General features: G+C 35.9%; 1 protein-coding gene across 2 annotated transcripts; it reads right to left on the bottom strand.

The window, feature by feature from the left end:
- Window positions 1-7,839: 7,839 nt before the first annotated feature.
- On the bottom strand, window positions 7,840-14,558 carry LOC123695884 (L-sorbose 1-dehydrogenase-like). Of its 2 annotated transcripts, none has more exons than XM_045641837.1 (4): window positions 14,322-14,558; window positions 10,338-10,459; window positions 9,903-10,033; window positions 7,840-9,456 (listed from the first exon to the last, which is right to left on the bottom strand). In XM_045641837.1, the coding sequence occupies exons 2-4, from the start codon at window positions 10,447-10,449 to the stop codon at window positions 7,945-7,947; spliced, it is 1,755 nt and encodes a 584-aa protein (XP_045497793.1). In that variant the 5' UTR covers window positions 10,450-10,459; window positions 14,322-14,558; the 3' UTR covers window positions 7,840-7,944. The 2 variants fall into 2 exon arrangements, with proteins under 2 accessions (XP_045497793.1, XP_045497794.1); XM_045641838.1 differs by lacking the exon at window positions 14,322-14,558 and adding an exon at window positions 12,082-12,573.
- Window positions 14,559-15,461: the final 903 nt, after the last annotated feature.

Below are 15,461 nucleotides of genomic sequence, written 5' to 3' on the forward strand. Positions count from 1 at the left end.
TATATTCTTACTTGCCGGTCACTTTATACAATAATATGATGAAGTACTATGTTTGAAAATTAAAACAAATAAAATATCTATACATAAGTATAATAAATCTGTAGAAGGGTCAATTCTGTACATTGAAAATATTGAAAAAATAAATAGCAGGGGGTGTTACTGGATCGATACCAAACCCAAATATGTGATTAAAAAAATTTTTGTCTGTCTGTCTGTCTGTCTGTCTGTCTGTCTGTCTGTCTGTCTGTATGTGAAGGCATCACGTGAAAACTAGCGGTTCGATTTCGATGAAACTTGGTATAATTATACCTTATTATCCTGGGCGTAAAATAGGATACTTTTTATCCTGGGAAAATACGTAGAAAAAAATTAATCTTAATTTTTCAGTTTTATCCATAGACGTTGTTCCGTAGAACCGCGAACACACGTTGCGTATTATTATAGGCCTAGCCGTATTTGGGAATTGGGTCCAATAGATATTTATAAGATTTTATTGTCAGAGGTACCTACTCAAAATGGAGAAATAAACCATCCACGCGAAGACCGACATCCGCGCGGACGGAGTCGCGGGCGGAAGCTAGTAAACAATAAAATATGTGATTCAAAATAGTCCTTACACTTCTAGAACTAATTTAGCTCCGGTTATCAAGAGTGACACGTGGTTTATCCAATTCCACAATTTTTAAATTTCGCCGAAGCTAGCTGTTCCGGGCAGTGTTCTTGCAAAACGCTCTCGCAGCAAGTTTTCAACGACGAAAGCGATTGTTCTTGTGATTACGAGTCGATAGCTAAGCGGATTTTAATCGCATCCTTTGTATCTTGCCCTCAGTCTGTTCAGATAATAACATCACACGCCGGCTGCCGGGACCGGTGAAAGGCATACGTGATCGTGGATAAGATTTAATAAAAGAGCTTTGGCTCACATGTCCATAAAGGGTGAAAGGATAGAACATGCCGGTATTGTTCGTTGGACAAAAACACTTCACTGTAAACTTTTAATAATAAACCTCGCTTGCAATTTAATTAATTGATCCTTTGTTTTACCTTTAGTTTGTTAGCTCTGATATTTACTGCTAATGTTAATGTATGTCTGAGTCGATAACATTTTCATAAACTTCTTAATTGATTTGATAAAAACTGCCATGCAAGTTGACAATAATTCTGCATGAAAAAAAATTCCCCTCTTATAAAATACTAGCTTTCCGACCGCGGCTTCGTCCGCATTTTCAAAGAAAAAGCCGCATAGTTCCCGTTCCCGTGGGATTCCGTGATAAAACCTACCCTATGTGTTAATCCAAGTTACTCACTCTTTAATTTCATTGTAATCGGTTCAGTAGTAATTGCGTGAAAGAGTAACAAACACACACATACACATCCTCACAAACTTTCGCATTTATAATATTAGCAGGATCTAGGCTTTTCAATACCTGGTTTATAACGTTGCTCTTTTTTTAGGGATAATTTTTGTAGTGCTACATATTAATTCTCCTAAGAAAAATAACCGAAAGAAACAATATAATAGATATAAACAAATAGATACTAACAAAACTTAGTTCGGATTGATGATAATATAATTTGCAAGTTGTGCTCGCTGTGTGATGCAGTCAGCAGTGCGCCAGGCTAGTTCCGGCAACCAGTTCCACTCGGAGCAACAGTTTGTGAATCAGTTCACAGTCCAATTGGGCGCAATCATCTGCTCTACAGCTACGGTACTACGGACGCTGCAAGGGTTGCCATGCTGATCATATTATGGATACTAATATTATAGAGCTGAAGAGTTTGTTTGATTGTTTGATTTGAACGCGCTAATGTCAGGAACTACTGGTCCGATTTGAAAAATTATTTCGGTGTGAGTATTTATTTCGGCTATATATTGTCACGCTTAGACCAACAGGAGCGGAGCAACGCGAGTGAAACCACGTGGCACAGCTAGTCATGGATATTGTTTGCTATCAAACAAGGAAAATAAATAGAAATAAACTAGCTTACCGCCCGCGGTTTCGCCCGCTTTGACCTTCTTCTTGAATCACTCTATCTATTAAAAAAAAGACGGGTTGCACTCCGGGAGTGCCGGCAGAAGTGAAAACGCGCGTAGTAGAGAGGGGATAGCTGTCTACTCTCCATCCGTCTTAGGGTGATACTATACGAGCGGTTTTCCCGCCGCGGGAATCCGCTTCTGAACCGCACTAGTCACAATTTAATATGAAAGTTGTATGCTGCATACTACACTGCGCGGTTTCCCGTCGCGGTTCACAGGCGGGACAAATTCGACCGCCGCATGCAGCGTCAAACCGCCGCTGATAACCGGCGCTTTAAACTACACGGGCGGTTTCCCGCTACGTTACATCATTCGGCGCGGGACCTTGGCGCTCGCTCGTGATGTTCAAATGAACAGAAAACAGCGATAAACCGCGTCCCGTGTAGTTTAATGGTCTGCGGCAGCTTTGGCGAGCGGATTCCCGCGGCGGGAAAACCGCTCGTATAGTATCACCCTTACGCTTTTTCGATCAGGTCACGTGTCCTGACGCGAGTTTAAGATTTTATACCCATTACAGAAAAAGTGCTCAACACCGCTAAAGAAGTTTTCACTTCAAAAAACCGAATCAAAATCCGTTGCGTAGTTTTAAAGATTTAAGCACACAAAGGGACATAGGGATAGAGAAAGCGACTTTGTTTTATACTATGTAGTGAAGAAAAATACCTAAATAGAAAGAGACACCGATTTTATTCTTGACAAATGTGGCATATGCAGCTGGTATGCAGTACAGTCACGTAGAGTAGGATACATTTATAAACTTTTTTACTTTTTTGACACCGTTACCTACTATTCATTTATATGTTTAGCAGTAGCAGTACCAGAATTATTCTGATAATAATATTGTTTGAATGTTCTTAATTCTCATAAGTAAATCTAATAAAGAAAACGTCCTACATTATAAAGTAGGAATTTTTGCTCTTCTCCACTTTGAAAACCCTACATTGCATAGGTACTGTAACTAAATCTCCAATCTCATCGATATGCAATACTGGAGATTGACTGCAACGTTAAAGGTATTATTACATATAAAACCTATTTCTTAACGATTGTTATTGGGTTGTACTATTATATATTATGTTCTTTCTAACCTAATTCATAAACCTTCGTATTTTTTATCAAGAATAGCCTACACCTGTGATATTTCAATGTGTTGTTACTTAATAAATGATTTGTATTTTGTTTGTATTAAGATTAAATCCTAGTGCATTATTTTCAACATACTCTTAGTTTAATAACATATAATAATATATAGAGCACGGTGTATCAGCATAGAACCAAAACTCTAGATCAATCTGACCTCTATTTAGAGGTCAGAAAAATAATATATTGTGATTCCACCCGAGTTGGTTGGCAAACTCACTTACTACCACAATGGACTATGAAACCTGTGAATTCATTAGCGGCAGTTGGATTCAGTTAGCCTGCAGTTAGTCAGGTGTGGGGGAAGCCCCGCTTAGCCCCGAGATGTGCACTTAACAGTCTCCTACTCCAACAGTTATCTCACTGGCTTAAGATTAAGCCGATCGCTAAAGTGCACGGATTGCAATACAAACGGCTTCGACAATTGGTTTACTGAGCCATTGTTACTTTATCGCTTTCGGTTGAATGTTAACTTAATTAGTTTATCATTATTAACGTCGTTTAACAATTGTGTGTCGAGATGTTTTTCTGAAACCTATACCTGTTACAATAAGATCTTATTATCTGCTTACTAATTATTATATTCAAAAATTTTAAAGAAACACAATAATTTAGATCATAATTTGATTACATAACACGTACACAATGATGGATTTTTTTCAATGTAGACACATTCAATAGAATCTCATCTCAAGAGGTTTATTGTTACAAATGGGACGTTATTGTTAACTTTATATGGTGAACTTAGTGACTATAGGACAATCCAAGCGCCATGTTTGCCTTACAAATGAGGCATTTAAAACGATGATTAATACTATAGGTACGACTTGAGTGCATATGTGCATTTTATTCTAAATCATAAGATGTTGCGGTTATCACATAGAGTTGGGAATACCGGCAGTAAAATGCAGTCTGCTCATCTTTTATCTTCTCTGGTCAAGAGTCGCAAATTTGCTCGAAAAACTGACAACGTGAAGCCGCATAATGAACAGACACTCTACTAAACAAATGGCCAGCGCTCGGGACTAAAAGATTTGTTTGCGTCAAAGCCTTACATCGCATCTCAAATGCATCTCATTTTTGATATTGTGTCTACAGGACTCTCGCCTCTATTTCCTGAGTTATAGATGACAAAATCCCGGGGATATATTCCTTTATTGGACACGAGCGCGGGCTTTTGTGCTTTGAAGTATGATGTTGGGGTTATACCCGAAATCTAAATAAATATACTCTATATACAGGGCTGCCAACTGCTAGAAATATCGCTATGTGACATGCAAAACTTTACTTATGCTTACTATGGACACTTTACTTATGCTTACTAACGAAATAATAAAAAAATATAACGATGTATTGAAAATTGGTTACGGGCCCACTTTTTGCAACTGTTGAATTTTTTCCCAGTTCACATTAAAAATAAAACGAAAATTTTCCAAGGGCTGCCGTCTTCAACAAATGGCGAAATTTAAGTAAAGTGGATATGCTTCATAAAACTAGATGGAGTTCAGTACTTTGGCAAATCATAAACAAAAGTTCAGCAGCCCTATTTATCTAGAAATGTTAGTCTTTGACACAGCTCTGTAGAGCTTACACTTTGAGACATTGATGTAACAGCCAACAGGCTTGCGGCTCACAGTGCGGCGCGAGCGGAGAATACATGGTGAATGCTCACTAACTAAAGTTATATATGTATAGATACAGTGATTTTTTGTTATTATAACCTTCTATTGGATCATACAGATTTATTAAAATTTAGATAAAAGATAATCATTTTACAAATTATTTTAGATCATACTTCAGCCTAGATTTAATGTTGCTCTAGTTTAGGTCGCTCTCTGACTTTAAAATCTGTTCATAGCCCTCGCTACTTTGCGGGTATAGACCCGTGTTATTATAATCATTTTTAACACTTCTCAAAAATATATTAATGTTTTTATCACTCCCTATGATAATATGGGATTCCCCGTGATATTCAAATGAATTTGAAATTTGAAATTATATTACTTCTGTGGTTTCATACGATGAATGTAATTTATATTTAGGAAATAGGAATACTTTAATATATATTTAAGCACGATCTTTAGAGATATTAATAAGAATGAATATAATGCGTACGTACTTTCAATGTAAAGATCACGGTCACAATTGGAGCGTGCCCTTTATTATATTTAATTTTAATTACTTTACTTTGACTTTACTTCAATGTGATATGTATAACGTATCTATGTAATAAACCTTCATTTTTATAGATATATTATAAAAGTGTTTACTATTTCTATCATAAAGTAAACATTCTATGATACAATAAGTACCTACCTAATAAACAAATTTCAAGGTTCATTCAAAATTCAACATTTATTGTCGAAATGTTTAAATATTATACATATTTAAGTGAATGTAATGATCTCTTCAGTTATTTCCTGTACTTTGCGATTGGCCTTGCTTTATAATGTTACTAGCTGCTCCGCGCGGTTTCACGCCCGTGGCTCCACTCCTGTTGCCCGTAGCGTGATGAAATATAGCCTATAACCTTCCTCGACAAATGGGCTATCTAACACCGAAAGAATTTTTCAAATCGGACCAGTAGTTCCCGAGATTAGTGCGTTCAAACAAACAAACAAACAAACAAACTCTTCAGCTTTATAATATTAGAATAGAAGAATAGATTAGGCCGGGAGATACTGACACAAAATTTCGGGTCATTTGTAACAGGATGGCGGTTCTAGAGGGGTCTTAGTACGCAATGACAAAAATAAAAATGATGGTCAGAACGCTGGTACCGGCGGATTAGTCGCGTGGGCGTTAGTTGAACTCGTCGGATAAATAGCGAAAGTCCAACGATTTATAACACAAAAATTTTATAATTTACCGATAGCCCATAAAAAGATGTAGGCTGTTGTGTCATGCCATACTTTTCCAGTGTGACTTACAGTCCGCCATACCGACGTGAATGCGTTGATTTAAAAAAAAAACAATTCAACCATTTGTACCTGGCTAACTTTTGCACAGGTAACCATCGTCGTGCAGCCATTTACGAAAATCGCCATGCCATACTTTTCGGACGATTCCAAATGGTCGCCATACCGCCGAAAATCTGCAATTTTTTTTTCTCGACAAACGATTTGTACCAGACTATTTTTTTTCAACAACTCTTGAATGATTATAAATAGAAGTGTGATAATGCCATACCTGTGGGAGGTGGCGAATGTGTATAAGATTTTTTTTTAATTGTAAGATTTTATTCGTATTTTGAACGATTTGTAGCAGTATGGCACTTATTTTTCCCTCTATTAAAAGTATGACAAATACAATAATGGTCACGTTGAATCATATACTTTCCAATAATCCAAATGCCGTACTGGTACAAATCGCCAATTCTATTCTTTTTTTTACGTCTTGGCTTAAGTCTTACAATCATCCGCCCCATGTTTGCAATCTGTGATATTTTTTTCTAGGTAGAATTGTATACAAACAAACAGAATATAATGATCCCATACTGTAAAAAAAATATTTTACGTATTGTACAGTCGTATTTTTGAAACGTGACGAAGAACTTAATTTTTCAAGTATGGCAGCACTTTTTCCCCCTACTATAAGTATGGAAAATATAATAATGGTCACATTTTATCAAATTATACTCTCCAAAAATCCAAATGCAATACTGGTACAAATCGTTTGGCAAAAAAAAATTGCAGATTTTCGGCGGTGTGGCGGCCATTTGGAATCGTCCGAAAAGTATGGCATGGCGATTTTCGTAAATGGCTGCACGATGATGATTACCTGTGCAAAAGTTAGCCTGATACAAATGGTTGAATTGTTTTTTTTTAAATCAACGCATTCGCGTCGGTATGGCGTGCTGTAAGTAACACCGGAAAAGTATGGCATGACACTACCGCCTATATCTTTTGTGGGCTATCGATAAATTATAAAATTTTTGTGTTACAAATGGTTGGACTTTCGCTATTTATCCGACGAGTTCAACTAACGCCCACGCGACTAGTCCGCCGGTACCAGCGTTCTGACCATAATTTTTATTTTTGTCATTGCGTACTAAGACCCCTCTAGAACCGCCATCCTGTTACAAATGACCCGAAATTTTGTGTCAGTATCTCCCGGCCTATATTATTTTATTATGTAATAATCAGAATATAGATAAAAAGTATTAATAGCACGTGTAAAATGAAACTTATTTTATTAGTTTGCAGTAAAGAAATAATAACTAGTTTTGTCTTTATAAGTCCTACTAATACCTATTATAAATTTGTACCAGTTTGTGAGGATGTGTGTGTGTGTGTGTGTGTGTGTGTGTGTGTGTGTCTGAACCGATTACAATGAAATTAAGCACACATATAGAGGGTAACTTGGATTAACATATAGGATAGGTTTTATCCCGGAAATCCCACGAGAACGGGAACTATGCGAGTTTTTCTTTAAATACGCGGGCGAAGCCGAGAGCGGAAATCTAGTAATATATTATGGCAGAGTGGAGTAGGTTGTTTAAGAATATTTACTGTGTTAAATGTTTATAATAAAACGGAACTTTTTCTTTAAAATAAATATAATACTTAGTTAAAAATGTTGACTGTAAGTATGGCGTATAAGTACACTGGAAAAAGGGATTTCAAATTACAAGTGTGATGTCTGTTTTAAAATAAAACATATTTTAATAAATAATCTGTAATCACTAATATATGTAAAATATATTATAAATACATTTACAACACATACTTAAGGTAAATTATCACTTATGATACGCAAATATAACTTCACAAATGCAAACAACGGTGGTCTCTATTAATAAAATCGGCCGCCTTCTCCGCAATCATGATGACGGGCGCGTTGGTGTTCCCGCTGGGCAGGTAGGGCACCACGCTGGCGTCGGCCACGCGCAGGCGCCGCACGCCGCGCACGCGCAGTTGCGCGTCCACCACCGCGCCCAGCCGGCACGTGCCCACGTAGTGGTACATCGTCGTCGCCGTGGCCAGCACGTAGCAGCGCCAGAATTCCGCGCTGCCGTACTCGTACTCCGAACACGTGGGATACGACAAGTCAGCGAACTCCGCATTGATGCTCCTCATGTAAGTCGAGTTTAAAACTTTTGTGTAATCTTCGACGTATCGCGCCAAATCATCGAGGTCTCTTTCATCTGAGAACGTTCCGGGTTCGACTATAGGCGGATCCTTCGGATCTTTGCTGCGTAATTTCACGCGACCGGTTGATCTTGGATGTAAGACATTGAGATTCGTAAAGAGTGTGTTTCGACCGATGCTCGCGTTGAACAGATTGTTGCATATGTAATCTTCGAATCCGAAATTAAACGCGCACAGCTGCAGCGGCGCCGGGCTATCGTTCGGCACGTCGAAAACTGAGGCTTGATATTGTGGACACCGTTCGTTATCGTCGAGCGATACGAAACCAGCGAAAAGAGGAAACGGGAGCTTATTTATATTTAAGTCAGGCGGCGGGGCGTGGGACTCCTCCGTCTTAATCGATATTACAGAGATAACGTGGTCCTGTAAGTGGTAGCCGACTGGGAGCTCGCTCTTGATGGGTATGCCAAGCGGCTCGAGCTGGTCGCGCGGGCCCACCCCGGAAAGCATGAGGAGGCGAGCGCTGTTGAAGGAGCCCGCCGACACTATCACTTCTCGCCGCGATAACGCCCGCAACTGTTTTCCGTCCTGCGTCTCAAACTCAACTCCAATTGCCACGTTGTCGTCGTCGATTATTATTTTAGTAACGAAGCTGTTCTTCCGGACCACCAAATTCGGCCTACGCTTCATTCTCGGTAGAAACGCGTAGGCTGTTGATTGTCGAACTTCATCCGCTATGGTAAACAAGGCAGGCGTGTAGCCCTGCGTGAACGGGCCGTTGATATCGAAGACGGACGGTTTTCCGATTTCCTCGAAACTGTTTATAAATCTATAAATGCCCTGATCCGTCTCTCTCGTAACTTTTAAAGGGCCTTTAAATCCGTGATATTGCACGTACGGGGAGTGGCGCAACTCGTGACTTTGCAGATTTTCGCTCTTGATGAAATACGGGTAGACGCCGGGCCAGTTCCAGGTGTTGTCCTGCGCGGCTTGTGCCCAGCGCTGGTAGTCCCCCGGGCAGCCGCGCACGTACATCATGTAGTTGATGCTGCTGCCGCCGCCGAGCACGCGCCCGCTGGTCAGGTTCAGGGCTTTTATTTTGTGCGTTTGATAGGCAAAGTTGTCATTTTCTGAAGTATAATTGTAATCGTAAGGTGTTCTGGGCAAGTAATTGAATAACCCTGGTTTCTGAAATAAAAATTACGAATATTAATTTATTATGACAAAATAAACTTCCGTCTAGGATTTATCGTTGTTTAATAAAGCAACACGTTTGTAATAAAAATGTAATAGCACCAAACTGGACGAAACAAAAATGTTTACATAAATTCTTTAATATTGAAATATTTTATTCGTAATCTCTATTCTCTATTAAGTATTAAAAGTCATTATGCGATCCAACTAAGAATAGGAACGTCATTGACCCTTAACTGTCAAAGGTCATAATATGATGAAAAATACGATTTGCTCCAATACCAATTTGCATATCGTTAGCGCTTTATCTTGTCTGACTCATACATAAAATTAAAATAAAGAATTAATTGCTTAACCTATGCTATATTCTTATCTATTGGTTTGTCTTTGAATATACAGCTTTATGATGTCACAAGGCGCTAACACGTGGGTACACTCACAACGGACTCGAAGGGCGGGTCGTCGCCGGCCTCCAGCAGCAGCACTCGCCGGCCGCACGCGCTCAGCCGGTCCGCCAGCACGCAGCCCGCAGACCCCGCGCCCACTATTATGAAGTCGAAGTCGTCTAGATCTAAGTATTACAGAAAATATAATATAATCGCTTGCAGAAACGTTGTTTTTTTATTAATCAAAGGGTATCATACATATATTTAACAATAATATGTATCTTGCAACAGTTTGAAGATGAGAGCAGTCCCTCAAATAAGTAATTAAAATCTGAAATTGATTTAAGTAGTTCTAATAATGTGCATCACATTTAATAATTACTAATTAGCATCGTTTCAATACACTGCTAATTATATAGGCTGATGATAATTTTAATTTTTCGAGTTGATTTAAAGTAAAATTAAGTATCGCTAATATTGAAAACGTACCCGATACTTCCCCCTGTCTAGGGAAGAGGTATGCTGTGAATGCTAAGGTGGAGAGCAGGGCGAATGCGTTCTGCAACTTTAGCACGCCCGCGACCGCGGTTGCTGCGTCCATTCTTCGTTACCTGTAGCATTAATAATATAAGTATGTAGGAACAAAAGTAAACCAGACACATACATTTGAATTTTAAACATAATAGGTATATTGTGAAAAGTAAGTGAGGCGCATTCGTGCATAAAAATTAAAATTATTCATACACAAATGTCGGCCTAAACTCTTGTCTTAGAAGTGACATAGGTAATTTAATTTTAATTTGTTCATCAATAAATTTCTACAAAGCAGAAAGCTTCAAACTTAAAGATATTTATCTACATAAAAGAATTATAACATTAATTAATTTCAGTAAACATAGCGAAATAGTTTTTAAATTTTGATGTTTTGCGAAGTGGAAAATATTTATTTAAATAAATATTGAAAGATGATACTATTTACCATTACGCTTATATTTATTAGAGCAAGCATCTATTTCTATTAAGTATTTGTTATTATAACAGGTGAACATAGCTGAGGGGTAAATACTTCATACTTGCTGTGTAATAGTCAATAAACGACAATTAAACAAATACTTAGTGCTTGCTACTGAAATTTTACTATTTGTTTTAGAATATTTACCTTCTTCGTTATACGATTCGTTGTTGTTGAAACTGTTATCATACCCATGACTTTTTTACTTTTTCCAATCCTTGTGAGTAGGTAAGTGTAGTTATTTAATCGAAAACATAAAAAATCTATAAAAAATTGGAATATAACATAATCTATGACTCCTTGTTACTTTTAACACGTCTTAACTTTAGAACTCTCAACTTTAGTTTCACCTGTCTGTATGTGTGTATGACTATACGTACCTATGTAACCGACCGCGACCCCTTTACACTTGAGAATCACAAGATCGGTAACAATAGTATTATTAAATGAGCTTATCTCACTAAAGCGTGTTTTTTAGTTTGTATTATATTTTTTTAGGTAGTAGCAATTAGCAAGAAGATTATTTAATTTCCACAAAAAAGAGCGGGCAGTGGGCACAGCCGTGTGAAAATTTATCAGTTTTCACAGAAAAGGTTTAGTAATTTATAAATTTGGATTACACGAGTTTTTCCATATTTATGTATATCTTCTGTCATCTTTATAATTTTCTGGTCGAAATGATTCGTTTTAAACTTAGGGCACATAATATTATGATTTAATAGAACAGCTATACTTGATACTAATGGTTAATTTAAATTTGCACAACATTTGTTGTGACAACGCGACAATCTATCTATCTAATAGTATAAAATAAAGTGGTCATAACATTATTATAACTTAAGATCTTATTTTATTTGTTCAATTTGCCTTTATATCATAACAAGGAATATATTAATAAAAAAATAATTATCGAAATCGGTCCACCCGTTCACGCGTGATACCGTGACCAAGGAAAACGGGTTTCATTTATATAATATATATATTTATATATATATACATAGATTAATATAAAATATGGAATATATTATATAATATGAAAAAATTAACATCAATAGAACATGACACTAATTGACGATACAAGATATCTTTACTTGCGGGAAGCCTGTTACTATAAATAATAATAAACAATTAATAGTTATTTAAAAATGTTTTAATTACCGTCTGTTTATTGTATTAAGTTTAGACTATACGTGTTGCAGTTACAAAGTGTTTATTAAATACCTTAATCAGTCGTCGCGTTGTGTTATCAGAGCCTCTTCACTTTCACTGCCACACCAAGTCGAAACACATAACAATTTAAACTATTATTATCAAATACGCACGATAATACTATACGGTAATTTCCGCCCATTTCGGCGAGCGTTTTTCAGTCCTGCGCGCGCGCCACCAGCACGCGCAGTAAATCACAAGAACGTTCAAAAAAACGACCGTCGAAATGAAATAAAGATCGTCCAGCAAAATGTATGCCATTGTTATTCAAGTGCGAAAGGGATAATGAAGCTGATTTGCTTTAAAAGCCTCCACTTGGAACTGGTTTAAAAATGACGACATATAATATATCTGCAAAGCTCGGAGTAGTCTAGTGTGACATGTATTTAATTAATGCTTAGTCCTTGCCCTAATGGAGACAAGTTATACGTATCGACCAAAATATATCCATTTAGTTTCCTTTTTTATAAAAATTATCTGCGTTAATTATTCATATTGCGTGGAATGGTGAATAATTTAGTTAAAACATGTATGATAATAATTAACCGACTTCAAAAAAAAAGGAGATGGTTATCAATTCGGCCGGTATATATATTTTTTATGTATGTACACCGATTACTCCATGGTAACCGATTTACGTGATCGTTTTTTTTTGTTTGATGCGAAATGGTGTCGAATTGGTCCCATAAAAACAAGCACTTAGTATTAAGCCCTTACACCGACATCAAACCTTTATATTACATAGCACATATAAATAATATTATGTAGTAATTAATAATATCAAATCTTTTTTATTTATTCGTTTTTGAAGTTGGTAATCGGTTGTTTTTAACGTAGTTATTTTTATCTATTTACGTCAACACGGTTATTATGAATAAAACATTTAATGTATCCGAGATTTTAGCAAATCGTAACTTTTCAAGATGTATGGTGAGCATATTACTTCCCAGCTCTAAATAAAGCACAACCGAAAAAACAAACATGCAAATTAACTTAATGTGTTAATCCAAATGCATAAATGAATAATTATAATTAGGTCCAAGGCTGTTTACGGTGTGCGAGTGGTAACAGTTTGATCAAAGGAAACACTCTTGAATCTCTCAAGGTTTTATTTTATATCTATTTAACTATCATATTACATCGTACTACGTTGATGTTATAAAATTACATCAAGGTCATTGAAGTAAATTTAAAAGGAGCATCATATTCAAAACTGGAACTTCAATCGGATAGGTTAGTTAACTGTTATCTACCTAGGTATCTATACTAATATTATAAAGCTGAAGAGTTTGTTTGTTTGTTTGAACGCGCTTATCTCAGGATGTCCGATTTGAAAAATTATTTCGGTGTAAGATAGCTCATTTATCCAGGAAGGCTTATAGGCTTTATATCATCACGCTAAAACCAACAGGAGCGGAGCAACGCGGGTGAAACCAAGGGGCGCAGCTAGTCTGTCATAAATTTATTAGCTACTAGGTTTCCGCCCGCGGCTTCGCCCGCGCACATAAAGAAAAACCCGCATAGTTCCCGTTCCCGTAGGATTTCCGGGATTGCGTCATTTTCCCGGGATAAAAAGTAGCCTATATCCTTTCTCGGGTATCAAAATTATACCAAATTTCATGAAAATTGGTTCAGTAGTTTAAGCGTGATTGAGTAACAGACAGACAGAGTTACTTTCGCATTTATAATATTAATAATTAGAGTATGGATATAAATCAACATATTTGCTCTGTATGGAGAGATAGGTTTTACTGATAACATTAAGTGTAAAGATTTGATGTTTGCAGAAAGCTTTTTTTAGATCATGGTATTTATTAGTAACTGCTATGGTGCAAATCAAGTGCAAATCACATTGCCTATCTTATAGATAATTATTTATTGAAAGTTCAACTGTATCACCTTGTTAATATATTATGTAAAGTATAAATTAGGAGTATCTAATTAATTTTAAGTGTACGTGTTGTGTTTTAGTCATAGGAAAGTTGTCGTTATTCGTAGTATTACCTACAGAACAAAGCTCATTAATTAAATTTCGAATGATGAGAATGACGGTGCTTGATTTTTATAATATTTTAATTAGTACTTGCACAGATTGTTAAATGTAAAATGATTTCAATATCTGTAGATATTGAAATAAATCATAAAATTTTATTATTTTAAATAAAACTTCTGACACGGAACTTGACGTATCAAAAAAGAAACAATAACATGTTAATAATATGTTAATAATGTAAACAATGTTTTTAACTTACCGAATGTCCGTGTCCTTCCTCAAAGATATAGTTTATAAATAATTAAAAATTAGCATCATAATTGGTTTCTACTGACGCAAAGGTAATAGATAAACTCAAATTGAATCTAACACCTAAATAACTGACAGGTAAGGACTAAAAATTCGGTTAAATTTTATGTCGATGATATTTAAATTATTATGAATGATACAGGTATTGTATTCGGCGGGATGGGAAACCTAACTGAGCTCGCTTTGCAAAAGAAGCAGGTCAAATGATTAGGTACAATTATTTATATTATTATCTTCCATTATAATCTTTACGGACATAAAAATGCAAATTGAATACCTGAGTATTGTGTTGCTTAAAAAAAATTAAAAAACACGACGGAATTTATAATTCTTCATTTGAAACACTTTAAAAGCCTTAATTTCGATTCTGTGTGTATGAAGAAAAGAGAACAATTTATTATTATCAATCTTATTAATCTATCTATCCAAAGATATAATGTATAAAAGATATAATATATGTTTGTACATACAAAAAATAATAATAATTTAAATGATTCAATCTGTGATGATGTAAAATAAAATGTCAATTGCTGTATTCACAAACGACTTTCCGAACAGAAATGTTTTCAATAAAAGTATGTTTTAAATGTATAAAATATATATTTATTTAGATACATTTATTTTTGCATAAGAATTCATTTCAATTCTCACGCAATTCACGTTTAAGGAACAGTTTTTATAGAAAATGATAGCCAAAATCTTATCTTAGATATTAAGCTGATTATTATAAACAAGTAATTTTTATTTGGCATTGAGCATTTGGCATGCCTAAACTACCCCGAGAAATAGCAAAATTCCAGGTCTTTTCCAAATTATACCATTCGAAGAACCCAATCTGACATAAAAGTGAAATTTCTTTTTCTTTTTTTCACGTAGTCACCATGAGGAAATTTTTAATTCCTGCCGTAGTTAGCTACATTTCATACGTATATTAATTGTTAATATAATATAAACATTGCTGTTGCGACGATACTTGGGTAATATAATATTATCATGTTAAAAAGTTTAATTAAAATGTAAATGTGCGTCTACAAGTCAATATTAACTGTACATAAAACGTGTTAACTAGTACATTAACAAGACGATTACT

Source organism: Colias croceus, chromosome 11 (assembly GCF_905220415.1).
Source record: "Colias croceus chromosome 11, ilColCroc2.1".
In the NCBI taxonomy this organism is placed as follows: domain Eukaryota; kingdom Metazoa; phylum Arthropoda; class Insecta; order Lepidoptera; family Pieridae; genus Colias; species Colias croceus.

Bases quoted from the DNA above. Each gene is read 5' to 3' on its own strand.
- LOC123695884 (XM_045641837.1), bottom strand. From the start codon at position 10,449: ATGGACGCAGCAACCGCGGTCGCGGGCGTGCTAAAGTTGCAGAACGCA. The intron at 10,034-10,337 runs GTACGTTTTCAA...TGTAATACTTAG, and splicing joins TAGACAGGGGGAAGTATCGG to ATCTAGACGACTTCGACTTC. The intron at 9,457-9,902 runs GTGAGTGTACCC...TTTTTATTTCAG, and splicing joins ACCCGCCCTTCGAGTCCGTT to AAACCAGGGTTATTCAATTA.